The sequence below is a fragment of the Zootoca vivipara genome, chromosome 12 (genome assembly GCF_963506605.1).
Source record: "Zootoca vivipara chromosome 12, rZooViv1.1, whole genome shotgun sequence".
Classification (NCBI taxonomy): Eukaryota; Metazoa; Chordata; class Lepidosauria; order Squamata; family Lacertidae; genus Zootoca; species Zootoca vivipara.
The window spans coordinates 55,478,637-55,506,589 of record NC_083287.1 but is presented as its reverse complement, the minus strand read 5'-3'; the positions used below and the strand labels follow the sequence as shown (position 1 = coordinate 55,506,589).

Here is a 27,953-nt window from a genome sequence, read left to right as displayed (position 1 = left end):
TAAATAGCACACAAACCCTGGCTTTGTGTTAATGGCAATCTAAATATACCCCAATCCCCATAGCTGTCAGAAAGAGGCTGCTAAGCATGTTGGGTGTGAAGGAAGAAGATAATAAATAGGGAAGAAAATAGGACTTAAAAATTCACTCGCCTAGCCCGCACTATGGGTGTGTCTCATTTTGCAGAGTAATCTTTCATTTTCCCCATGTGGCCAAAGGATTCCCCCCCCTTTTTTGTACTAAGTTTTTAAAGTTTATTCTCAAAACAGTAATTTTTTCCCAGCCTTGATACAGTTTCCGTAGCCTTCAATTCTACTGTAAGATATTTTTATTTGGCCTTTCAGTAACAATAGTGAGGCAGAAGGAGGAGTTTATTGCTTAGACCTCTCTGTGTGCTTTGTTTCAGATAACCACATAGGTCACACGGAGACAGTCTATTTTGGAGCCTTTTCTTTTCTTTGTAATAATTCTTAAGCAGTCACTCCAGATTTCAATAATAAGGTTAATGTATGAAGCCAAAATGTTCGATGTTTCCCTCTTGGATTTTTTGCTATGTTAAATATTTTGTGGATGCTTCTATGTCCAAAAATAAAGATAAGTTGCCTTGGCCTGCATCCCAACTGACTGGTAGTTGTCCTTTATAGTGATGAGGTATAAGTAATTTCTGATTAGGGCACAGAGCAGAAGAGTAATAAAACAGTGTCTGCATTACAAATACAAACGCAAACTGGTTTTCCTGTCAACAGTTTTCATTTGTTTAATTGGTTTAGATTTAATCACGTCCCCAAAGCTCAGAGCAGATAACAGTATTTAATTGGCATATGTAATATTACATACAGTGGAATTTTAAGGGTCATTAAATAAAATCTTACAAACAGATCCTCAACCCAGAGTTGCTTTGAGCTTGTTAACATGTGGCTTTGCTCATCCTCATAAACAGCCTGATCTTTCTCCAGCTTACACATTTGGTGTAACTAATATGAAGTGTGTGAGTGGGGATTGGGCGGGGCAGGGTTATTTAAATGGCTGCTGGCAATACCGTGATCGAGGCAGCGCTTTGAGCAGTCGTTGGGCAGAAAATGTGAATAGGCATGCATAAATTGTAAAGCCAAGTGGTGTGTTTTTTAAGCCCAAATTGACAATGGACCGCAAAAGGGTGTTTAAAGGGAGATGGAATGTAGAAGCAAATGCAGGAAGCTAGAAAACCAATACTGGTGAATTAGGCAGCAGTCTGTGCATTTTACTTAGTACTAAGGCCCATCAAACTCAGCGTGACTTTCTTCTGAGTAGCACTGTTGAAAATGCAGGGTTGGGTTTTGAAAGTGGCATTGAAAAGTGGTCAAATGAGAAACCTATTTAGCAGTCATCCCTGGGCTGCATCAAAAATGGTCTTGCTTATTGCGGGAAAAGGTGCAGAGTGTGAAATAAATTTAGGAATCGTGAAGGAAGCACTTCCCTGAAACTACCGTGGGTAGAAATTCCAAGAGAAGAAGCATATCTGCTATAAGGCGTCTCCACTCAGTTGACCACTGTCCTGGCACAATGTCTGACAAAGTATTCTCAAACCAGGTAAAGGTCAGTTTGAGTCATGGTACAGAGAGAGGCCAGGATCTAAAGGAAAGTGGCACTAATTAAGTCCAAGTTGGCTTCAGGCTTGTTTTTCTCCAAAAACCAGTTTCTATACTGCGTGGAAACTATATTCTGAAACAGAATGATGTGTAAAACAAACATGGTGAAATGTCTGTTTTTCAAAGGTGGTGGGGAAGCTAAACAAGTCTCCTGATCCATTAAGCCCCACATATAAGTGAAAGGACCTCTGATTCCGCACACATGAGTGGTGGAAATCGCCAAGTCAGTCTAATACAGACATTTAACTTCTAGAATGGGAAATGATTTAAAAAAAATAAACAAGGGGATTAGTCGAAGGGAAGAGGAATATTGTATCTCTTTAGGAAGGTTGCAGTTTAGTTAAACCAACTGTAATCGAGTAAACTAAGATGTATGCCACAGATTGGACGAGACACAAATAATCCAAAAGGTTGTTTTAAAAGCTGAGGAAAGAAGAATTCTTTAAAAAGCACAAGTCAAAATAAATAAATAAAAACTAAATGCAAACATAACTAAACGTGAAACTGTGATGAGGAAACCCAAGGTGGAACCTAGAAAGTTGTCTTGTGCAATATTGCCCTTCAGAGTTAGAGCCCAGGTGAGGGGAGACTTTCTGGAAAGTGTGTTTAACAAGCTGAGTACCATGGCTACGAAGGCCCTCCTTCCAGTCACCACTTGACCAACTTCAGATGGCAGGGAGAGATGCGGAGGGTTCAGGCAGGTTCCTGTGGTGGAAGACAAATCGCTCTGAGCCATGTGGGACTGGATGAATTTATCTGGTCAGATCCAGTTAGACGGTGTCTTATTTCCATGCCTGTTGCAACAATTGGATAGCTCATGTGAGACCCTTAATCTCACAGTTGTAGAATCATAGAATCATAGAGTTGGAAGAGACCACAAGGGCCATCCAGTCCAACCCCCTGCCAAGCAGGAAACACCATCAAAGCATTATTGACATATGCCTGTCAAGCCTCTGCTTAAAGACCTCCAAAGAAGGAGGTTTGAACATGGCTATCATATCACCCCTTCACCTTCTCTTCTCCAGGCTAAACATACCCAGCTCCCTAAGCCGTTCCTCATAAGGCATCGTTTCCAGGCCTTTGACCATTTTGGTTGCCCTCTTTTGGACACGTTCCAGCTTGTCAGTATCCTTCTTGAACTGTGGTGCCCAGAACTGGACACAGTACTCCAGGTCTGACCAGAGCAGAATACAGTGGTATTATTACTTCCCTAGATCTAGATGCTATACTCCTATTGATCCAGCCCAGAATTGCATTGGCTTTTCTGTGCGTTTGAGTCCCCCAATGGGCAAAAATATTCCTGCATTACAGGGGGTTGAGCTAGATAACCCTTACGGTCTTTTCCAATTCTACAATTCTATGAACCGTGAAGTCTTGCGGTTACAAAGTAATGACTGCTAGCTCCAGATAAAAGTGATCAAAGGTCATAAATATATTGCTGTGCAGGGCATATCTTTTTAAGCGAAGATTTCCTTACACGTGGGAACTTGTATGGCTTTAAAAGAGTCAAATTCAAATTTAAAAGAGTCAAATTCATGGTGGCTAATCCTATCTGTGCCTACTAGCCATGAAGTCTTTGCTGTTCTTCCATGGTTAGAGGTATTATGCATCTGTATACCAGTTCCTGGAATTCACAAGTGGCGAGAGTGCTGCTACACTGAGGCCACTGTGGCCACTGTGAAAACAGGGTAAGACCTGACAGCCGTTTCTACCCACCCCAGTAGCTGCTGTGTCAGAAGCAAAACCCCACACATTGCTTGGCAAGCAGCTGTAACAGTGAAGCAGCAATTCTGAACCAGCAAACTTCGAGAAATAGAAGATGTGTTAGAGGCCTCCCCCTTTGCAGCCACCTTTGCTCAAGAGGGGCAGCAGCTGATATCTTCTAAGAGGAAAGGTACCATCAAAAGTTGGGTTTTGAGCCCTTCAATAGCTTAGCCAGGGAAGATCTTGATGTCTTCCTGCCTTGGGTGAAGAACCTGGCTGTGATCTGTTCGTGTGGAACCTGTCTGCTTTCAGATGTTGTTGGTGTACAACCTCCATCCTTCCTGGACCATTGCCTGGAGCTGGTCCAACAACATCTGTAGGGACCACCTGTTTCTAGGGAAATGGAAATAGGTGCACACTCTTCTTTGTCGATATAGATAGATAGGTCCAGTAGCACCTTAGAGACCAACTAACTTTGTTCTTGGTAAAAGCTTTTGTGTGCATGCACACTTCTTCAGATATCAAATTAGAGATGGTAAAATCCTTTCAATCTCTGCATCAGGGTTCTGTTCTTGTACTTTGAAAAATGCTGCACACACTGATTGCTGCTGATTAGCAAGATGTAGCCCTAACTATTCATCCCAAAACTAAAATGGTTGACACAATGTGCTGTGTAGCCTTGCATTCTTCCATTCAGCTTTCTCCAAGCTAATGCCAGCAACCTCCCATTTCCTCCTCCTATTCAAAATTGTTTGGCTTTATTATTTGATTTGATTTAATAAAAATATATAATGAAAATAAAATGCATAATAAAAACAAAAACAAACCAATAACCCCACAAACACAAAAGGACATAGAATGCTAAGTAATCAGCCAAACGCCTGGTTAAAGAGAAATGCAATGAAGGCGCCAGGCAAGCCTCCCTGAGGAGAGCTTTAATTTTCTGTTTTAATTTTACAATTAATGACTCTTGACTTTGTTCTCTCTAACCCTTTCCTCTGAGGCTCAGAGGAGATCACACACACACACACCCCGCTCGCTTTGGTTTAAAGGACAACAAATGATCCTCTTGTCTGCTAACAACAAATCCAGTACTAATTGAATGTTAACATTCAAGCTCCCTCTCTTCCCTCCCACCCCCAATCCTTAACCCTGCCCTATACTGCCTTGCTGTTGAGCATAGGGGGTAGATTTGTGAGCATACACCATGGGAGATGCCAGGGCTCCATGCCCACCCGGCCGACCTGCCAGGTGTCTCACCCTCCGGTGCAGCTTGAGATAACGACCTAGACTCCAAGAGCCTAGGCAAGCTGTTGCAGAGTCCACACCAGGCATCCCCAAACTGCAGCCCTCCAGATGTTTTGGCCTACAACTCCCATGATCCCTAGCTAACAGGACCAGTGGTCAGGGATGATGGGAATTGTAGTCCAAAACATCTGGAGGGCCGAAGTTTGGGGATGCCTGGTCCACACAGTCAGAAACTGTGAGAGAGACGGTAGTGGCATTATTTACAAGCGTTTATTAAGCATAACTCAGGAGAGAGAAAAACATGTCTTCTCCTTCGTGATCAGCGCAGCAGAGCAAAAGCAATACACAACGGAAGCGCACAGACATATGACATACAACAGCTACATGTCTGTACCTTAAGGTGGAACTGAATTCCCAACAAGATTATACGGATAAAATAAGTACAAAGAAAGGGCTTACACAGACAGCAATTTGCTGTTCCCTCTGTTCAGCCCTTGAAAGTTGGGGAGCCCACAAGGTTGGTCACTTCCAAATCAAGGTATGATGGTGACCCTCTGTGCCTGATCCAGCAAATCTGAGATGAGGGTCACTGATGCCTTTGGGTGACCCTGATGCCTTTGGATGATTCTTAAGCCAGAGTTGTGGAACCTCAGGGCCAGGGGGTGAGTGCAACCTATCTGACCTGCAGAACCCTCCCCAGGCCACAAATTTGCTTCTTCCTAGTTGAATTACGTGTTTGAACTATATATAGGTAGGTAGCCGTGTAGGTCTGCCGTAACAAAACAAAACAAAATCCTTCCAGTAGCACCTTAGAGACGAACTAAGTTTGTTATTGGTATGAGCTTTCGTGTGCATGCACACTTAGGAAGGAATTTTTTTTATTGTGTTTGAACTATGCCTCTTGTTTGCCTGGATGGGGGATAGAAACGGGTGTATGAGTGTGCATAAAACCTAGCCTACTGTACATGGATATAATTTCAGTTACTTCACTTGCTTTTGCCTCTGGTCCCACCTCTGGAAGAAGGGAAGGTAGCCCTCAGGGGTCCCCCATGTCTGCACCAATCTATAGGTCAGAAGATGGTGAACAAGTCATGGCCTTGAGCTTCTTCCTTCTTCCCGCTCCCTCTCTCTCTTTGATACATGGTGGGGGCTGTAATTCTGTCCAATCGCCATCCAAACCATGGTTTTCAATTATGTCCAAACTGTAGTGCAAGAACAAAGGCAGCTGGAGGGGCATCCGCTAAAGCTTTTGGTTCACTTGCCATGGCTTGAAGGATCACTTGGTTGCAGCCATGGTCTTTAAAAATCTTTGAGGAAATGCTCAGGATTCTGTAGTTGTGATACCTTCTTGTGCCCTTTGCGTATGAATTTGGCCTAAATCAGCCGCCAAACCTGACTTAGTTTCTGTGACGTGTTTTTGCAGGAGGTGTACAGGATCCCGAAGAAGAGTCAAGCAGAAAAGGAGACCACTGGTATGTACTCAGGGATGCCCTTCTTTGGGTATTGATCAGGTTGAGAAGAAGGCCATCGATTACAAAAAACATTGCACCATCAGAGCATATTCCTCTGGGACATTTGAGTAGAACCTCCTTAAAAGCACTCTGTGATTCAGTAGCACTGTGTGACTTTATAGGGATGCTCTTTTGGTCTATCCTCCTCTTCCTTCGTTGCTCTCTTCCTGTCACTCTACTGAAACAGCATAGCCTTGCTTGACCACAGCAGACTTCCCTGAGACCTGGGAGGAGCACAGGCTTAGGGGTGCCACGCGGTTCAAGCTCTAGTGTTAATCAGCACTTGTTCCTTAGCAGGAGCAAAAAATAATTGCATTTTATCAGCGTTCCCTGCAAGTCAAGCTCTCCCTACATTTAAATATAAATCCTTATGTAAAGGTAGAGGACCCCTGACAGTTAAGTCCAGTCACACGCTCCTTCGGGTATACAGGCCTGAGGCCGTTTAGGGCTTTAAAGGTCAACACCAACACTTTGAATTGTGCTTGGAAACGTACTGGGAGCCAATATAGATCTCTCAGGACCGGTGTTATGTGGTCCCGGCGGCCACTCCCAGTCACCAGTCTAGCTGCCGCATTCTGGATTAATTGCAGTTTCCGGGTGACCTTCAAAGGTAGCCCCACGTAGAGTGCATTGCAGTAGTCCACATGGGAGATAACCAGAGCATGCACCACTCTGGCTTGGCAGTCCACGGGCAGGTAGGGTCTCAGCCTGCGTACCAGATGGAGCTGGTAGACAGCCGTCCTGGACATAGAATTAACCTGCACCTCCATGGACAGCTGTGAGTCCAAAATGACTCCCAGGCTGCACACCTGGTCCTTCAGGGGCACAGGTACCCCATTCAGGACCAGGGAGTCCCCAACACCCGCCCCCTGTCCCCCAAGAACAGTACTTCTGTCTTGTCAGGATTCATCCTCAATCCGTTAGCTGCCATCCATCTTCCAACCGCCTCTAGGCACTCACACAGGACATTCACCACCTTCACTGGTTCTGATTTGAAGGAGAGGTACAGCTGGGTATCATCCACATATTGATGAACACCCAGCCCATATCCCCTGATGATCTCTCCCAGCGGCTTCATATAGATGTTAAAAAGCATGGGGGAGAGAACTGAATCCTGAAAAGAGAACGAGGTGAGCCCGAGGCTTGCTATGGTTTATCATGGTGTCTGAACCACAGTCGTTTTCTCAAGCAGGTAAACAGGAATTTTAAAAGCTTTTGTAAAACTGTATTATGAGGTGTGTGTTTTTTAAAAAAAAAAATCAAAACCTTTTGTAGATCTAAAATACTAATAGGGAGAATCCACCCAGTGTTACGCACTTCAGTATTGCATGAAGTTCATTCAAAGAAGAGTTTAGCGTTCTGAAACAATTGGCACTTATCATGGCTTAAGTTTGGCTGGATCATACCCAGTACAGATAACTTTCCTGCCGTGGCTAGGAAATCTTATCTAGGAAATGGCAGATCTTGCGCCTCTGGTGGATGACATAAGCCGTGCTAACAACTTCTGCCTGTTTTTGACAGCAGATCGTGGGAGAGAGTCAGCAGGTCGAGACCCAGCTGCTACCCCAAAAAACCTGAGCAGAGAACGAGACCCCGAAAGGCAAAGTCAAAGCAAGGAAAAGAAAAAACGCAGAGATTCTTTGTCACCCCCATCGGCGTATGAACGAGGCACCAAACGACCAGATGACAGGCAAGTGGTTTTCTTCTTTTTAAACGTCTCCAGATAAAGGCTTGGGGTTCTGAGCTTCTTGGTTTGAAATCATCAAGTGATATTATCCAATGCTCTGTGCTCCTTCTCCAAAGACCGTCCATAATGGCTCACATAGAGCCAAGCCTTGCTGAACAATGTTTATTTATTGTTCGGTGCAATATCTTGTTTGAAAATCCATTCTCTAGACATTGGTCAGCAAACCAGAACCTTTTCATAACTCCACCCGGCATGGGGGCTCCCTCAGTCTTGGGGCACTGATTGCAAAGGAAATAAATCTGTTTTGCCTAGGTTTTTGGTTTTTTAAAAAACCTGGCTTGGGGCTATAAATGGATGTTGGCATATTTAGCACAACTTACTCTGCTTGTTCTGTTAATCATGAGAATGGGCAAGGAGATCTCTAAGAGACTGGGCCCCTGTAAATTCTATTCCCTACCCACATCCCCTTCCTCCAAAGCTTAGATTTCATCATGCATTGCCCATTTGTTTTCACATTTGTCTTTCCAAACCGTTAAGGCCTAGAAATTTACTATTAAAACTTCTCAACGCTCAGGTCCCTGATTCTGAACATGTTCAGAATCCTGTTTTTTATGTACATCCTTGGTCACAATGGGTCATCCTTGTTTCCACTCCCAATTCTTCTTAATGCCTAATTGCATTGTTTGCATTAGCAACATCTCTCTCTCTCTTCTTTTTTTAAAAAATATTTTTTGAAGAGTTTGGTGGGGTTGTTGTTTTTTTACTACTGAGTCTCCATAAGCTTAATAAGCTTAATATTTATGGCAGTCCCATGGTCTCTGCAAGGTCCTTTTGAAATATAAACAGACAACATTTTAAAAGAAATCCAAAACAAGTGGAACTGATTAAGAAGCCAACAACTATACAAAAGTCCTCACATTTTCCAAATAATACCATTTAGAGTGCATTTCCTTGGCTTAACGCTTGTTTTCCCACCAAGCTGAAGTGAAAATGAAGAACTTGTGATTTGGTTCGGGGTTTCAGTTTGCATTGGTCATGGTTGGTTTGCATTGCTGGTAGCAAAATAGCACTCATTTTCAAGTTGAGAGCGGGAGAGGCAATGAAGAGGGCAAGGAGCAAAATGAATCCCTGCCTGGCCTGGGCTGCAGCAAAGACGTTAGGGGAGAATCTCCTCCATCCCTGCCATTTGTCCACTCCTCCGGAAGGCTTAGGGAGGTAAGAGACAATTAAAAATGAATGTGAAATTGAATCTAAACAAAGCAGATAAAAGTGGCTAGGTCCCTGTTCCCGCAATTGGTTTCATTTCAGCACCTGAAAGCCAGGTATGATGGTGATGATGATGCTGTTCTTCCTCCCAAAGGATGCCAGTTCCTGCTTTCAGGCTTCCCATAGACACTGTAAGAACATGATGGAAGACTAGATGGGCCTTTGGCTTTATCCAGCAGCCTAAAGTCTTGCCTAAGTGACTTGCCTAAGGCCCCAACCCTCACCTGTGTGTGTTGGGCAGGGGCTTATTGGTTTGGTTTGTTCTTGCTTTTATTATGTGTTTTTAACTTGTATTTCTATGCTGCAAACTGCTCTGAGCTCCTCGGATGAAGGGCAGCATGATGATGATGATGATGATCATAATGAATTCACAGCCAGCAACAATGCTATGCTGGCATTTCCCTGCTTGTTGTTGTTGTTGTTGCTTAGCCGTTTAGTCGTGTCCGTCTCTTTGTGACCCCAGGGACCAGAGCATGCCAGGCACTCCTGTTTGGTCAGACGCATGTTGGTGGCTTCAAGAACACTGTCCAACCATCTCGTCCTCTGTTGTCCCCTTCTCCTTGTGCCCTCCATCTTTCCCAACACCAGGGAGTCTTCTCTTCTCATGAGGTGGCCAAAGTATTGGAGCCTCAGCTTCAGGATCTGTCCTTCCAGTGAGCACTCAGGGCTGATTTCCTTCAGAATGGATAGGATTGATCTTCTTGCAGTCCATGGGACTCTCAAGAGTCTCCTCCAGCACCCCTTTACCCCAGACTAATAGCCATGGGATCACAGCAGTGGCAGCTAAGAAGTCATCAGGTACGTGGAGGCCAGGATTGTTTGACACACTCTTCATCTCCTCTCCCCCAGATATGACACACCAGCCACCACCTCCAAGAAGAAAGTCCGGATCAAGGACCGCAACAAGCTGTCCACGGAGGAACGCCGGAAGCTCTTTGAGCAGGAGGTTGCACAGCGGGAGGCCCAGAAGCAGCAGCAGCAGCAGCTGCAGACCCTTGGGATGGCCTCCCCTCTTCCCTACGACTCCCTGGGCTACAGTGTCGCACACCAGACCTTCATGGGCTACCCGCCTGGCTACCCCATGCAGGCCTACGTGGACCCCAGCAACCCCAATGCCGGGAAGGTGCTGCTCCCCACCCCGAGCATGGACTCCATATGCTCCCCGGCCGCCTACGAGCACCCTCAGACTTTGGTCGGGCACACAATTGAGTCGGCTCTGGCCGCCCCTCAGCCGGTGCCCGTCGTTCAGCACATAGCAGCAGGCACCCTGGAGGTGTCCACTCCGCAGTACGTAGCGCAGGGTGACCCGGTGGTCCACCAAGAGCAGAGTGTTGCGGTCTTGCCGGTGCCGGCCCCGGTGCAAGGACAAAGCTATGGAGTCTGGGATTCCAGCCAGCAGCCAGTAGCAGTGCAGCCGCCCTATTCTCCAGCCCAGTCCCAGCCAGCCATCTACTACCAAGGGCAGGCCTGCCAGGCTGTTTACGGAGTCGCGTCGCCCTACTCGCAGTCCACGCCGCCCATCGTGCAGGTAAATTGCACAGTGCAATGGCCCCAGGTGATTTTGTTTTTTGACACAACCTTCACAAAGGTGGGCTCTTCAAGGCTTAAGAAGTACAGTGGTCCATTGCATTTTGGGAAACGAGAGTTGTTGTTTTATAAGATGCTCCATTCCATACTCACTACTCAGTAGAGTTGGGCAGAGGTTTTTGTCTCCTTGCACTTGTTCCAGAAGCTGCAATTAGTGCAGAATGCTGCAGCACAATTGCTGGCAGGAGCGAGGCCTTGTCAGCGCATCACACCTCTGCTCGGAGATCTGCACTTGTAGCCAATTTGCTACCGGGCCAAGTTCAAGGTGTTACTATTGCTATATAAAGCCCTTAAGAACTTGGGACCAGTTTACCACATGTGCCCAGCAGAATTGGCACTGCTGTGTGTGCCACATAATACTCGTTCTGTGTTTGTAAGAACTCAGCCATTTAGTGTGGCGCTGTCTGCTCATTGAGAACTCCTTGTCTATTGAGAGCACAGTTATTGAGAACACTGTTCTGCTTTCGGCACCTGCTAAAAAAGTTGCTTAGCCAAGCCTACCCAGAGGCTTAGAAAGTTGGTGTCATTATAATCTGCCTTAGTATCTTAACCTTTGTATGTTTTAAAATATGATTGTGGATTTCACACACACACACCTTGATTTTACTGTTTGTCCTTTGTAAACCACTTTGAGGTTGCTTTACGGACAAGCGGTATATAAATTTTATGAAATAAATAAATATCTACTGCCCGCTTGGCAGAGAGAAATGGAAATTGGCAAGGGAAGAGATCTGTGAGTCCATATCACATCCCCCTGGCACCTTAGTAATCCTATGTGCTGCAGTTGAATAGGTTCATCAGGAGCTTCTAGGGTGCAAGAAGCATCAATAGAAATTGTTACTGTGCAGTATGGAAGACACCTAGCTGTTTGTCTTGAAGAAATTGTTGTTTTCTCCTCCCCTCCTTCAGAAGCACTAGTGGGGTTCTCCAAATAATTCTCCCACCGCTCTCTTGTTTTCTCCCTAGAGCTACGCACAGCCAGGTCTCCAGTATATCCAGGGGCAGCAGATTTACACTGCTCATCCTCAGGGCGTTGTGGTGCAGCCTACGACGGCAGTGACAACTATTGTAGCCACAGGACAGCCCCCACCTATTCAGCAGGTAAGGTTTGGGGAGTGTGGTCTTCTTGGACTTGTGGAAGGGCCTCCTCTTAGCCGACCAGAATGAACCTTGGCAAATCTTCCGCTCTCACAAGTTGCAGGTGAAACAGATTAGGTCCAGTTGTTCAAGTGAAAGGGGCAGTCACTGAAATGCCCTATTTGAAAATCTGACATCATTTGTGCAATGCAGGAATGAAAAACACAGTTCTCAGTGTCTTGGCCCTGTGATCTGTTTTCTCCAGTATAACAACCTTTCTCTGGGTGTGTGTTTAAAAACTTTAGGAGATTTAACTACCAAAAGTAGAAGAAGATGCATAAAAATTGGCTTGTGAATGACATGTGTGCGATTTCCTAATAAAAATGCTTTCTGCATGGGAAGAGAGTAGCCAAGTGGCTCTAACTCTGTTTTATAAAACTAAGAAGAAAGCAGAGAGTTGAAAGATTATGGGCAGCTTTGTTCTCAAATACAGCGCTTGACAACAATGTCACTATTTCTGGATCCTTGGAGTATTCCTATTCAGGGAGGTTTTTTTGTTTTGTTTTTAAACAAATGTTCTGAAAAATGATTGGGCTTAGGACAATAGCAGAAGATAAGATATATCTTTATTGTCATTGTCCCCTTGCGGGCACAACGAAATTACTTGGTTGCTACATCCACTCAGATAAAGCATTCCGCATAATCCAAAATTACAAAACCTAATTAAAAACAGTAAATATAATACAAATAACAAATAAAATAAGATGACTTCAAAGTCCAGGCTTTCCATTTAAGGCCAAAATCGCTCTAGAGAAGAAACTGTTCCTGAGACGGCTTGTTCTTGCCTGCATAGTTCTATATCTCCGTCCCGATGGCAGGAGCTGAAACAAATGGTGACCAGGGTGCGTTGGATCTCTTGATGTGTCTAGTGCTTTTCTATGGCATCTGGTGGTGTAGATTTGTTCTAAGGTGGAGAGTGAGCAGCCAATAATGCTCTCTGCTGTTTTAATAATTCTACACAGCCCTGCTCTGTCCTGAGAAGTACAGCTTCCGTACCACACACATAAACCGTACGTGAGCACGCTCTGTATGGCACAGTGATAGAAGGCAAGCAGCAGCTTTTGTGGAAGAGGGTTTTTCCTTAAAATTCTCAAAAAATACAGTCTCTGCTGCGCCTTCTTCACAAGCCCCCTTGTATTAACACTCCAGGACAGATCCTCCTGTAACTCAATGCCTAGAAATCTAAACGTTACCCTCTCCACACAAATTCCGTCAATCAAAAGTGGCTGGACCTCGTTCTTCTGTCTCCTAATGTCCACCACAAGCTCCTTTGTTTTCTTTGTATTTATAAGCAAGTTATTAACTGCACCACTCTGTCAGCCGCTCCACCTCATCTCTATAGTCCGTTTCACCCTCCTTATCAGAGATGAGCCCGATCACGGTTGTGTCATCTGCAAATTTGACAACACTATTTCTAGGGTGGGCAGCGACACAATCATATGTATAAAGAGTATAAAGGAGCGGACTAAGCACACATCCTTGTGGTGTTCCTGTGTTAGTCCTAAGCATGTTAGACATATAAGGGCCCAACCGGACCCTCTGGGAGCGATCTGAAAGAAAGTCCAGTATCCACCCACAAAGTGATAGCGGGAGCCCCAGATTTCCCAATTTAGTTATCAGACGTCGCGGTAGATTCAAGGTTAATCAGGAAGGGACTGTGGTCCTTACCTCGCTTAAGTAAATGCTCCACTTATCTCCTTTTTGTTGGTGTGTTTGGCCCTCTTTCAGTTCCATTGCTACAGATCAGTATTTTTCATGTTTTCTTTCCTTGTCTCGCCCCTTCCAGCCGGAGCTGGTGGTTACCAACAACCTCTTGGACCTGCCCCCGCCATCTCCTCCCAAACCCAAAACCATTGTCCTCCCTCCGAACTGGAAAACCGCCCGAGATCCTGAGGGGAAGATCTACTACTATCACGTGGCCACCAGGTTAGCAACCTCTTCATGTTCTGCTATTTATGCCTGCAGCAACCTTTTGTTGTCTTTTTTTTAATATAAAAAAATCTATTGTTTTGGGTATTTCACAAGGATCTGGGTGCACGGAAACCTGAACTGAGCGAACTGAGCTGATTCACTTTCTGAATGAAACGCTCAGCTCAGTGAAACACTTATCATTTGAGAACGTAAGGCACGTCTTATACGGTGGCTTTGAGGCAAGGAAGAGGAGACCCACAGACTGTTGACCTTGAAGCCCCTCAACCCAGAGGCACCTGTGACTTTGCCCCTGCCTGTTCTGTAGTGCACACAGCATTGATTGTGGGGTCAGTGCAACCTTTGTGGCAGGAAGTGCAAGGTGTGTCTGGTTTGTTTAGACAAGTTAAGAGTATTAGAACTCCCCCCCCTTTTTTTAAAAAGTACTTGCCTCACTATCTTTTGGCCCGCTGTGCTCAAATACAGCATTTTTTAAGGCCAGAGACCTAAAGCTTTAATCAGAAACCTTCCTTACAGCAGCATTCACATCCCACTACAGGTCACCTTGCTGAGAGGCAGCTGGCTTCAAGGCTAGTATTCACCAACAACCTTATTTTGTTCCTTAGGCTGCTGCTTCCCTTAGAATTGGTGCTAATCACTGTTGAAGATGTGCATTAAGAGAAACCATATATTCAGACATCTAGCGCTAGCTAGCTTTTTATGCTTTGTTGCGCCGTTGTAGGAGAGAGCACTTCCTTTATTCCGAGCCCTTCCCACGTCACGTATTCGGACAGGATTTGCTTTGAGAAATCAAACCTTGGCTCAGGCATCCCCAAACTTCGGCCCTCCAGATGTTTTGGACTACATTTCCCATCTTCCCCAACCACTGGTCCTGTTAGCTAGGGATCATGGGAGTTGTAGGCCAAAACATCTGGAGGGCCGCAGTTTGGGGATGCCTGCCTTGGCTGTTCCTTACAGCTGGCGGCCAATGACAGAGGGTGTCTTCATGGCGCCCAGGGTGGGGTACGTGTGTGCCTGGGGGGCGGTATTCACCAGCCTAGTCCTCGGTGCCGACGCAAGCAGCTCGGGGAGGGTGCGTGAGAAGGATGCAGCAGCCGTGGACCCTTCGATCCCAACCTTGCCCTTGCTTTGTGTGGGCTGGAAGGGCGATGTAAGGGCGATGCAGCAGGGCAGGCGTGCACCCTTGCAATCCATCCAGTTGGGGTTCTTGGAAGGATGCAGGGCTGCTTTGCAAGGCTGGGGTGTGGGATCAGACCCGCAAAGCCTGCATGAGGAGCAAAATGTGCCCGGGGCAACAGCTCCCCTGGCCCTGCCCATGCTACGCCTTTGCTGGTGGCATAATATAGCACTGTGGCGTCCCGATTGTCTTTGGGGTCAGAGAAGTCTTTCTTGTTCATGGATCATGGTCTCCTTTCTGTAGGCAAACCCAGTGGGACCCTCCAAACTGGGACAGTCCGGAAGATGATGCCAGCCTTGAGCACGAAGCTGAAATGGACCTTGGAACCCCAACTTACGACGAAAACCCCATGAAGGTGAGTTCACCTGACTGGCCGGTGAAACTACCTGCATAGTAGTAACTTGGCTTGTTCCTAGCAAACTAAGGATAAGTATAGGTTCCTAGCTCAAACGATGGGAAAGGTGATTTATCTCCTCCAGGCATGGGAAATGAAGTTAAGCTGTCTAATAGGCCACAGAGCTGATCTGCCCAGACCAGACAAAAGGTAGTATGGAACTACAGGTGAAACTCGAAAAATTAGAATATTGTTGAAAATTTCATTTATTTCAGTAATGCAACTTAAAAAGTGAAACCAATATTGGAGATAGACTCATGACATGCAAAGAAGGGAATGTGTCCCCCCAGGCTCCGCCAGTAGAGCATGAGACGCTTAATCTCCGGGTAGTGGGTTTGAGACCCCCGTTGGGCAGAAAGATTCCTGCATTGCACAGGGTTGGACTAGATAACCCCCATGGCCTCTTCCGATTCTGTGAAGTGCTGTAATGCAATTTCCTAGTTGCAGAACAAGCTTGAATTTTACTTGATTTGAGAGGCTGCCCCATGTACTAAAGAAAAAGCTAAGAGGCTGCTGAGTCGCACGATTTTAAAGTGTAGCAGTTCAAGGGGAATATCTTGGGTGCTGTAAATCCCATATTGCGCCCTGGGAATTTTCACACCCAGAGTTAGCAGCTGCTTGCAAGCATCCAGCAGGATATTCCTAGGGGCTAACTTTCCCCAATTGCTCCACTGGTTTCCGGCTTCTTTGTTACCTAACAGGCACTGGGCATGGGTGGCACAGAGAAGACAGCCATAGCAAAGCAAGCTTGGAAGGGGGTGGGGCTTCTAGAATCGCACAGAGGCTCCTTGGGATTAATATAGGCATCGGAGTTGTGCAGGGGCCTAGTGCCTATGCTGGTGAAATGTGCAGAGGGCAAAGTCTCAAACGACCTGGGGCTGATTCTGGCCTAATCCTTTTCTCTTGCCCCCCCAGTGCATGCTGTATTGCACCTCGTAAAGTGGTGGCCTCTTCTTCCTTGGAGGTTTTTAAACAGAGGTGGGATGGCTGTCTGTCAGGGGTTATTCAGCATTCGTCAGATTCCTGCATTGCACGGGGTTGGACTAGATGGCCCTTGGGGGACCCGTCCAACTCTACAATTCTATGATTGTATAATGGCTTGGGTTCCAAGATCCCTGCAATACAGCCCAAAAAGATCCTGCTACATTAACAACACAGTTAAGACTGGATAGCTCAGTTGTTTAGAACGTGGTGCTGAGAACACCAAGGTTGCAGGTTCGATTCCTGTATGGGGCAGCGGCATATTCCTGCATGGCCGGGGATTGGACTGGATGATCCTCAGGGACCCTTCCAACTCTATGATTCTATGTTGGGGGGGGGGGTACTTATTTATTCCTCTTCCTCTGGCCTCCGTCTCCTGAAAATTGACTCTAGAGTCTCAAGAGATCTACCAGAGCAGCTTTTGGGACAGGGGGCAGAATGAGAAAAGGAGAGAGTCCTTTCCTGAGCTTTGGTTCTAAACAAGCGACAGCAGTTCAGATCTCAGCTTGGCCATGGTCCAGTTTGAGTGACATGGCTGGGTTTGGCCTTTTTGTGTTGCTAAAGGTGTGAAGGCAGCTCCTCTGTCCAAATATCTCATCTCAGGGCCGAAAGGATGTGATGCTGGCGATCTGTAATTAGCTCTTCCAAACTCTCTTTTTAACATTTTAAGAAGCTTCAGAGATTGTGGGTGGAGGACTGCCAATTTTGATTGGAGCACAATGCTAGGAGAGGGAATTTTTCAGATAAAATATGCATCTGCTATCATGTCTGTATTCTTGAGCATGCCCCCCCCCCCAAAAAAAGGTGAAGGTGAAAACCAAGTTCCAGGCCTGTAGTTCATTTGCCAATTGTCCTTTTAAAAATAAATGAGGGGGGTTGGGGTAGGGGTGAGTTCTCTTCAAGTTTCCCCCTCCTCCTAGCCCCTCACAAAACATACTTCTGCTCTGATAATGCTGACTGCAGAAGTTCAGCCCCTGTGAATTAGTCACTTGTCTTCAAATTGCCAAGCTCTCACAATTAAGCCTTTTCCTCCATGCATGCAAGCAGGAAGGAGGGAGGGAGCTTCTATCACTCCCACCCCAATCTGGTATTCACTTACAATCAGTGGTGGCCAAACTCAGGCCTCCAGATGTTTTGGGACTACAATTCCCATCATCCCTGACCACTGGTTCTGTAAGGGATGATGGGAGTTGTAGTCCCAAAACATCTGGAGGGCAGAGTTTGATTACCACTGAATACATTGACAAAGAGAGGGAGTTTGCACCTCTCTTTTGCTGTAGAATGAGTACGGAATCAGCCTAGAGGTTTTAAATTGTATGTTTGGGGAACTGGCAGGGGGTGGGGTGCAGTGAGACAAGAGCTCTGGCTTGCTTGCTGTCTCCTCGGTGTACCCAGGAAACGGGGCAGACTTTGGTTGGGGGGGAAGCGTAAGCTTCGTTTTCATTGATCAGTTAATAGAGTCCTGGAGATCAGGTTTCAGTTTTGTGTTTCAATGGCTTGTCTGGCCTGTGAGCAAAGTGCTGGAGGCCGGAGGCCGGGACCCACTTTGAATGCACCCACAGGCTTGCTGAGTGGCGCTGGTCACCTCTCTTAGCCTGTAGTCAGCTCCGTTGATTTACAAGATTGATAGCATAAGATGATGAGACTGACCTTCTGAAAGTGATAGTAAATAACTAACTGGGAGGGGGCATCAGGTGGACTAAATCAGCTTTCCCCAAACTGATGCCCTTCAGCTGCTTTGGCCTAAACTCCCAGCCAGATGGGCTGGGTAATAATAATAATAATAATAATAATAATAATAATAATAATAATAATAATAATAATAATAAAAAATCACCACCCCTGGCCATGGGACATGCTTGCTTTGTCTCTTGAGAGTTGTAATCCAAAACTGCTGAGGGGGCCAGGTTGGAGAAGGCTGAGCCAGGTAGTCTTGGGGATCCATTGCAGCTAAATGATTCTGTTTTGATAAAACACCAAAATGTTCAGATGAACTGGGGGAAAAGCATTCGTTATGGAATAATTTAAACCTAATGATCAGGGAAAAGCATATGTATTAAATGGGAAATCCCTAGGCAACTGAAAGGTTTCCAGCAGAATTCAATAGGCATTTCAAATCTCAAATTTGTAGAGTCGATGTTTTGGACACATTTCAGCAAAAGGCACTACTTCAGACTCTTGAGAAACTGCTCTAAGAATTTTTGCTCCCCAAACTTGGCAAGAATGCTGTGCAGCTGAAACAAACCAAATTACTCCCTTTATATCTGTTGTTTTCCCTGCTGTCTATTTTTTAATGTAAGCTGTTTGGTGGCAAGGACTTGTCTGTCTTGGCCTATGCAGCTTTGCAAGATGCCATGGACTCAGCTGGTGCCGTGTAAAGTGTAATCAATGTGAGAAACATACAGGTGAAACTCGGAAAATTAGAATATCGTCAAAAAGTGCATTTACTTCAGCAATGCAACTTAAAAGGTGAAACCAATATATGAGATAGATGCATGACATGCAAAGCAAGATATGTCAAGCCTTTATTTGTTGTAATTGTAATTATTTGTCGTTAGCCAGGTCAATTATAAATGGGATGTAATTAATTAAATGTAATAGTGATGTTTATTTTTGTATTATTGTAACTATTTGTTTTATTACTGTGGAATTTCCAAAAGAAAGCATTTGTAAAAATTAAAATAATAATAATAATAAGTTGCATCACTGAAATAAATGGACTTTTCGACGATATTCTAATTTTCCGAGTTTCACATGTATTTGCATGCCTGGTGGCAATGTAAGGCTCTCCATAGATACATCATTGTTGAATAAATTAAAGCACCTTAAATTAAGCAGAATTTATTCCTCTCGTCAGTGCTGAGTAACAAAATTATCTGTGCATCTGTCAAAAGTCTGTGGTTTGACTGTTTAAATCAGCACCTTATTTTCTGTCACTGGGCCCCTCAAACCAGGGCTCTGATCCCATCCAACCCAGCATGACAGTTCTGGCAAGAGAAGTCTGAGGCTTCCTCTCTGCGCTTCACCCTCTTCTCAACATGCTCCCCTAAAATAATGTGACCTCATCATGCAAAGTGTGCGTCTGAATGTTCTGAATTCCCAGGGCAGGTGTCTCCAAATTTCTCTCTGTCTCAGCTGACGTGTAACTAACAGATCTGCTCCAGACTTCTGCTGCCTAGGCTAAGAAAGGAAAGAATGCACAGGAGATCACATGCATTTCATTCTCTCTGTGAAATGAAACCGGCACCTCCACAAATGAATCTTCTATCCTTTCTGTCTCTTTCCAGTCTTCCAAAAAGCCCAAAACGGCAGAAGCAGACACTTCCAGCGAGCTGGCAAAGAAGAGCAAGGAGGTGTTTCGAAAGGAGGTGAGGTTCAGCTTTGGAGTGGGCGAAGCTTTTGCTCCTCCTCTGGGGCTGAGTTACTGGTGCTGCAGTGGGTGGGTCCCTCCTGCGCCCTTTGAATTAGTGAGAAAGATCCAGAGTAGTGTCAGATTAAGGGGTGGTAGTCAACAAAGTTTTACTTTGAGTAGGCCAGTTGAATTAGTAAACATGACTAAGGGCTGTTAATAGCAATGGGTCTCCTCTGAGTAACACTTGGTTGGATACCACCCCAACATTCTTGCAGTGGTTAGCAACTTGTCATGGACCAAGTTTCCAAATGATACACAGTCATGCCTTGGTTGTCAAACGCCTTGGTACTCGTACGTTTCGGCTCCCGAACAATGGAAACCTGAAAGTGGTTTTCGACCTTTTTTTGGAAGCCAAACGACCGATGCAGCTTCCACTATTTTTCCCCGTGCACCTGTGCAATCGGAAGCCAATCAGGAGCCGCGCCTTGGTTTCAGAAAGTTTTGGAAGTTAAACGGACTTCCCAGAACGCATTCTGTTTGAAAACCAAAGTATGACTGTACTGAGAATATGTTTCAAGCAAGGTTTTTGCTCATGCATCCCAACAGCTCCTACACGCACTTTCTCCCTCCCTCCCTCCCTCCCTCCCTCTCCCCCCAGCCCAGCCCCCCTCTTCTCTTGCTGAGTTAGGGACAAATTGTCAGTGGATCTAACTAAGGATTATCATTTAACGTGCCCCCCCCTTTCTCCAGATGTCTCAGTTCATTGTGCAATGCCTGAACCCCTACCGCAAACCAGACTGCAAAGTTGGGCGGATAACCACAACTGAAGATTTCAAGCACCTTGCACGAAAGGTATGGCGTGCCTTTTCTTCGATCTCCATTTGCACTCGAGCTGCTGGTGATACCGGCCAAGCTGAGGCCAGGAAATGAGCTTTATGGGGAAGGAAGCCTGCAGGGGGGGAAAACCTGGGTTTAAAGCTGAGCTGCAGAAGATTTCCTGGATTATTGTTCCTTTGAAGGCCTGACCTTGGGAATACTGGAGGGACCTTCTTGCTTCAGGGGTGCCCCACAAGATTGGGCATTTGCTCCCATTTCCCCAGGGTCTTCTCTTGAAGGTCAGGTCCCTAGACAAATCAGTGAGGAGCATCTTGGCGAGTTTGGATCGGGAGGAGCTACCACCGAGGAAACTCCTCTGGCTCAGAAAGCGATTCCACTTCTCCCTGATTTGCAGAGGGTGGGAATCGTTTCCAAGGCAAGAGCAGCGCGCCCATTTGCAGGAATCCACCTGGCTGCTTGCAAGGCCAGATGGTTGCAGAGACTTGCTGGCTGAGGACGGAGGGCTTGAGTTGCGGATGAGATGAAGAAAGCTGGGGCAGGCAGGCGGAAAGTGCCTTATGTGTGGAGGCCGGAGAGAGGGGAAAGAAACTCGATGTGCTTTTGAGCTTAAAGAGTGGAAATGTGTGTGTGCCAGCAGCGCCATTTGGAGACAAAGTGCTGCCTTTGAAGCCCGTGCCAGGTTTCCTCTTCTGTAAGAGGCCCTCTGTCTTCTGAGCGTTGCTCTCTTGCGCTCTCTCACTCAGCCAGCACCTCTGATCTCTGTTCCCAGAGCCAGCAGCCCCAGGGTGGTGTTGAAGATACCCGCGGGCAGTTGGTGGCCTGCAGTTGACCGCAGCCTCTCCTGCTGCAGACCAGACCGCGGCTGGCTTGCGACTGTCAGGCTCCTGCTCTGGAAGGGGGGGAATGGCAGGGAAGGTCCCGCCAGCCATCAAGCAACAAGAGCCAGTGTGGCATAGTCATTAGGCTAGGACCTGGGAGACCCAGGGTTCAAATCCTCACTCAGCCGTGAAAATAGCTGGGTGGCATTGGGCCAGTCGCCATCTCTCAGCCTAACCTACCTTGCAGGGTTGTTGCGAGGATAAAAATTGGGGGGGGGGACACTACCTTGAGCTCCTTTGGAAGAAAAAGGTGATATATAAATATAATAAAAATTAACTGATAGACTGATAGACTGATAGACTAAAATAACAAAAACAGCCAAACGGTATAAATGCAATAAATAAATAAAGTATCAAGCATTTTCTGATTTCTTTCCCCCTGGTTAGAGCTGGGACCTTGACCCTAAGCTGGTTCTGAGGAGGACCCCACTTCCTTGCGATTTTTAAAAATAAAATTGGGACACACACAAAGCGGCTTGCAGAAAAGGATTGCAAAAGAACTTTTAAAAAACCAGCACAAAGGGCTATTGTTTTTAAGAAGTGGGTGATGCCCAACATCAGTCCTGCTCAGAATAGACCCATTGAAACCAGGTGACCTAATTTCACTTATTTCAGTGGGGCTGCTCTGAGTATGACTGGTGCTAAAGGCACTGCAGCAGTACGGATAATTAGGAAGAAGAAAGATTAAAACAGAAAGGAGACTCTTCCTTGTTGGTAGAAGAGCCAAGTGTGCAGGTGGCTTGGCAGATGTCTCTGAGCCACAAGAGGGGTGCCAGCAAAGAGAAGGCACTGTTCTGTGTCCCATCAGCAGTGGGGAAAGAGCCCCTTTTGTGAGGCATGTTGAGCATTCTCTGGCAACATAAAGCACATCCTGTGCTCAGTAACACTGACTAATGTTTGCGTCTCAGATTTCATAGAAAAATGGAATTGTGGCGTTGGAAGGGACCCCCAAGGGTCATCCAGTCCAGCCCCTGCAATGCAGGAGTCACAGCTTAATAATCCCTGACAGTTGGCCATCCAACCTCTGTTTTAGAAACCTCCACAAAGGAGAGTCGGCCACCTTAACAACAAAGAGACTTGTGGCACTTTAAATTTATCACAACTTAAGCTTTCACAGACTAGAGTTCTGTCCATCAGATGCAACATCTGTACAAACGCCCGATGCTCTTTTTATTTCTAAAATCTCGCTCCCATTTCCACTGGTGAGACTGAGCTGACCGAGCTTTTCCCTTGAACCTGGGTGGGACGAAAGGGAGCAGATTTTCCGAGGGACAATTCCGCCTTTGCAAAGAGTTGTCCCCTGCTTTCACCAGTGGATTCCTACAGTCTCCTTAACTCGGCCTCTTGTGTCTGTTTCCTCTCCTCTCTGGCAGCTGACCCATGGAGTCATGAACAAGGAGCTGAAGTACTGCAAAAACCCCGAGGACCTCGAGTGCAATGAGAACGTGAAACACAAGACCAAGGAGTACATCAAGAAGTACATGCAGAAATTTGGGTCCGTTTACAAGCCCAAAGAGGACACAGACTTGGAGTAGCGGTCGCGGCAGGGAAGGCATCCTCGCTCCCCTACCCAGGACACTTCTTATTTTTCTTTTGTTTTCCACAGGATTTCCGTCTCTCTCCCTCTCTCAATCTTTCCAAGTTGGGTTTGAGGAGACCAGGTGGAAACTGCAGTGGGGGGGGGGGGAGAGAAGCTAACTCGCACAAACAAACACACCCACCCCATGGTACAGTTGTGACTCACTCACCCCACCCCTCGTTCCCTCTCTGCAAGATAAGCCAGAACTTCCGGTCCGTTTGGTGCTGTTTTAGCGCAACAAACTCTAAAGCGCATCTCGTCTCTCTCCCCTGCGAGATCTGTATCATATTTTAACGTATATGTGAATATATTGAGTTCTCCCACCCCCACCCACCCCCTTTTAGCCCGACACGTGTTGATATCATGGGAACACTTTGTAAGAATAGTTTTGAGAAAGGGGTGGGGTGGGGGTTTGTTTTTGTTTTTTGTTTTTTTTGTTTTCCTTTCTTTTTTTCGTTCTCCGCAAGGTTACTCTGTTATCATGTAAATATTTGCGAACAGGCTGCCTCGGGGTTTCTGGCAAGCCGCGTGCTATGTTGATAAGATTGATTTTACTGCTTAAATCATTTTACTTTATCCAATTTTTACTGAAGTTTTTATGTAAAAGAAAAAAATTAAAAAATGAAATAAAACGGCAATGAAAGAACAATGGCCGCTCTTGGGTTTTTGTGCGCCGTTTGAAAAAAGCGGTATCTTTTTCCGCAGTGGAAGTTTATGATCCTTGAGACGGCTTTTACCTTAGTCTCTCTCTTAAAGAAAATATGAGGCAAGATTCACCAACGAACACCCTGTGTAAGCACTTCCACAGCGAGGCTGTTCCACCCTACCCCCCCCCCCTTGAAATAGGCTCTGGGGCTGTCGGGAGAATCCCCCAGTACAGTTTGTGAGGGGCAGGGAGACGATGTCATTCTGTCTGGCAAACTGATATGTACATAACCATATTCAACATAACCAGACGTCAGATTCCACCCAAGGCTTCTAGTCCTCATGCTACATCACATTCCTGGGAACTGTCGTTTGCTGATGGGAATTGTGGCTCAGCGAGGGCAGAACTACAGTTCCCAGGATTCTCTGGGGAAAGCCACTTGCTTTAAATGCATGCTGTAGGTACGACCCGAGATCTGGAAGTTGCTGCTTCTTGGCGACTTCTTGTAGCTGAGTAAGATTGTCTTCCATAAACATGGTTTTAACAATGAGTCCGTAAATATGCTCCGTTTGGAGTGTTATGCTTCCGTTGTGAGTGCTACACTTCCGTTTTGAGTGGTATGCTGAGATCTGTCTGTTTTTGCTATTTTATTTTGCATTTTTGCAAGTTTTTTTTGTTTTGTTTTTGTGACTGTGTGGAGCCCAGTTCAGCTACTGATTGATTGTGTGAGTGCAGTACATTGTTTATTGCTTCCATTTCATGGATCAATGGTCTAATAGTTAGATAGTAAAATTCATGTTAAATTGCTGTTTTAGGGGTTGTTTTTAAAAGTCTGGAACAATTAATCCATTTTGCATTACTTTCTATGGGAAAGCATGTCTTGGTTTTGGAACAGTCTTCTGGAACGGTTTATGTTTGAAAGCCAAGGTACCACTATAAATGTCTCACCCACAGGGCCATAGTCTCTCTACGAGTGGTGTTTTCTGAAATCTCCCCTGCACCATTGCCAAAGGCAATCTCACTAACATGTCTGTCCTGAGTTGATTCAGTTTTGATCAAATGGAAGAAGTAAGATGTCGTTGGCTGTCCACCTTGAACCATCTGCAGACTTGCACAGGCACTATTCCCGATTTGGCTACTAAGTTCTAGGAATGTGTTGTCGAACAACCTGCGTTTAAGTATCTCAAATGCAGAATTTTCCGGAAAGGGGGTCTACTGAGATTCCTATCGTGTTTAGTTATGTTCTCAATCTCTCTTAACCATCCTGATGACTGGTATTCCGCTCACATGGCCATAACCAGACTATTTGAGAACCGCGTTTAACATGTGCACTGATCATAGAATTGTAAATCTTCATATTGTGGTGTGCCACTCGTGTCTCGGAGTGATGCAAGATTCCAGGGATTCCCGGCACTTACTCAAGGCTCGTGTTTCCTTTGGCACGAGGAACAGCAGAGGCTTTGGTGTGTTAATGGTATATGGTTTATTACACATATATACACAATGTGAGCCTACAAAGCAGAGGTTCCCAGCACCAACACCCCAAGAGGGTCTTGCTTCTCCCATTGCTGCAGCCTTCGGTTCAAACAGAAATCATGTGTCGCTTTGTCTCCCTCGCTTCCCAGTCTGCTGCTTCCAGCTTCTAGCTCCTAAATTCACATACGTAACTCAACTCTGGCCTTTATCTTTCTAACTACCTCCTCCTTCTCTGGCGATCCCTCGTAGCCGAGTAAGATTGTCTTCCATAAACACAGTTTTAACAATGAGTCCGTAAGTGACTGTGGAGGCCAATTCTGGATCCACACGTCCTTCCACAGTGGGGACATTGGTTCCCGGGTGGGAGTTGATCACGGTGTGGATTTGCCAAGCGTGCCTTCCCATTAGCATGTTTCTCCCTTGCGTCCTGCGTTCGAGTGTCTTCAAAGCCCATGACACCTTTGGTAAAGGCTGTTCTCCACCTGGAGCGCTCGCAGGCCAGTGTTTTATATGGGCTTGCTTAGAAAAGGAAGGGCCTCCTCCTCTGTTTCTGTGGGTCATGCCCTGCTAGAGGCGACTGTCCCGAGTCACACCAAACGGCAATTGCATTTTAAAACTGGAAAGTACATTCCCCCCTTCTCCTTACCTACAAAGGTATTAGATGGAGACACATGGTAACGCAAATAACTAGTTTCTAGGCTTCAGCAGTGTTTAGTGAAGGCAGGGAGAAGAAAAGGCAGCGAGGGGAAGCAAGGATTGGGAGAGGAAAAGAAGTCGTTTGCCAAAAGAGGCTGCTGGATCAGGCCGCACCCATCTAGTTTAGCATCCTGTTCTCAAAGAGGCCAACCAGATGGGGAACCTGCAAGCAGGATTCTTGAGGTTTCCAGAACCTTTGCTGTCTCCGGCTGTGGAGGCAGAGCAGAACCATCAGTGCTAGTAGCCGTTGATGATGTTATACTCCCTGAATTTGTCTAATCCTCTTAAAGCAGGCATGGCCAAACTTGGCCCTCCAGCTGTTTTGGGACTACAATTCCCATCATCCCTGACCACTGGTCCTGTTAGCTAGGGATGATGGGCGTTGTAGTCCCAAAACAGCTGAAGGGCCAAGTTTGGCCATGCCTGCTAAAGCCATCCAAGTTGTTGGCCATCACTGCCTCCTGTGGGAGGGAGTTCCGCAGTTTTAACTATACATTGCATTTCTCGTATCTGTCCCAAATATTCCAATGTTCAGCTTCATTGCGTGCAGATGAGTTCTTAGGGAGCTGGGTATGTTTAGCCTGGAGAAGAGAAGGTTAAGGGGTGATATGATAGCCATGTTCAAATATATAAAAGGATGTCATATAGAGGAGGGAGAAAGGTTGTTTTCTGCTGCTCCAGAGAAGGGGACACGGAGCAATGGATTCAAGCTACAAGACAGAAGATTCCACCTAAACATTAGGAAGAACTTCCTGACAGTAAGAGCTGTTCAACAGTGGAATTTGTTGCCAAGGAGTGTGGTGGAGTCTCCTTCTTTGGAGGTCTTTAAGCAGAGGCTTGTCAGGCATAGGTCAAGAATGCTTTGATGGTGTTTCCTGCTTGGCAGGGGGTTGGACTGGATGGCCCTTGTGGTCTCTTCCAACTCTATGATTCTAGTACTGTATTTTGTGCATGGTGGGGTGGTGGGTTTTCCCGCAAGGCAGGGAGGGCCTGGGGAGAGGGGGGGGGGGAATTGACTGCCCTGGCTGAAACAGGAATATTAAGAGGCCTGCTTCCTGCAACAACTCAGTGAACATTGCCTACCCTGCTCATAGAATCAGTACCGTGGAGTTGGAAGGGACCCAAAGGTCATCCAAAATAAGAAGAGGCTGCTGGATCAGACCCAACGACCCATCTAGTCCAGCATCCTATTCTCACAGGGGCCAGCCAGATGCCCATCATGGGAAACCTACAATCAGGATTCGAACACAGAGCATACTCCCCTCCTGCGGTTTCCAGCTACTGGTCCTCAGAAGCATTGCTGCCTCTGACCGTGAAGGCAGAGCATAGTCATCCTGGCTAGTAGCCATCTGTGCCCCCCCCCCGCCTCCTGGGGTTGCGAGTTCCAATCTCCTGCAGTCGCTGGATATCCAACTTCTGCTTGAAAACCTCCAATACAGTTGAGTCCCTCCAACTCCCAAGTACTGCTTGAGACTGTTGAGGATTCACTCCCTGCGTTTGCTGTCATGGGATTGTTGTCTATCACATGATGGTGTATGTTTTCATTCCACAGTGGGAAGTGACGAAGACAGGATGTTTGTGCTACTGTGTTTCGTGGACTATTGTCCTTTGATCGCTCTCTTTGCTGCCTGATGCTAGAGAGAGAGGGAGTGCTCCTTGTGTGTTTATATGTAAATAAAAGTAGATTAGCCAAAACGCTGAGTTGCTGAGGTCTGTTACGCAACTGCGCAAATTCTGCGGATCCCTCAGTGTGCTGATGTTTCTTGGCATCAGTCGCTGTGATGTTTGGGCTGAAGAAAGCTTTTGAAGCTCCCAAACAATCGACCAGGAGGGAGGGAACATGCCAGTCGGGGACCTCCCACTGAATTTCACCGCCACCATTTCTCATGCCAGGAAAGAATTGGAGCAGGTTCTGGGGGGGGGGGGTAAAATTAGCCATTGCGGTTCCTCCTGGAGCTTGCTCCGTTCAAAGAAGGGGCGGCGAAAGAAGTAAATCGCAAGAAGTAAACCCAGCCTGGGGTGTGTGCCAGAAGATGGGGTGCCAAGTGGTATATCGGGGGTGCCTCTTTAATTACTGCCCCAGGAGCCAATTAAAAGAAGTACAATTTCTCAGGCTGCCTCTGCACTCCTTCCCACCCCCCAAAGAAAACAGACGCTGGAATCTTTCAGCTGCTTAAAATTGCTAGCTTCTTGCCCTGTGCTATAAAGTCAAATGAAAGGGAGAGGAGGCGGGGGAACTTTC

At 46.2% G+C, this 27,953-nt stretch overlaps 1 protein-coding gene across 4 annotated transcripts in view; it reads left to right on the top strand.

Annotated features, from left to right (window-relative positions):
- SETD2 (SET domain containing 2, histone lysine methyltransferase) overlaps positions 1-25,987 on the top strand; it is a 74,708-nt gene extending 48,721 nt beyond the window's left edge. For 2 of the 4 annotated variants that reach the window (XM_060281006.1, XM_035128848.2), the window contains exons 14-22: positions 6,002-6,050; positions 7,611-7,779; positions 9,892-10,570; positions 11,596-11,730; positions 13,553-13,692; positions 15,116-15,227; positions 19,535-19,615; positions 20,350-20,451; positions 22,688-25,987. In XM_060281006.1, coding sequence (XP_060136989.1) covers positions 6,002-6,050; positions 7,611-7,779; positions 9,892-10,570; positions 11,596-11,730; positions 13,553-13,692; positions 15,116-15,227; positions 19,535-19,615; positions 20,350-20,451; positions 22,688-22,849 — 1,629 coding nt within the window. In that variant the 3' untranslated portion in view covers positions 22,850-25,987. Of the gene's footprint in view, positions 1-6,001; positions 6,051-7,610; positions 7,780-9,891; positions 10,571-11,595; positions 11,731-13,552; positions 13,693-15,115; positions 15,228-19,534; positions 19,616-20,349; positions 20,452-22,687 lie in introns of those variants that run through there. The other 2 variants (XM_035128849.2, XR_004693418.2) reach the window with 2 other exon arrangements.
- Positions 25,988-27,953: the final 1,966 nt, after the last annotated feature.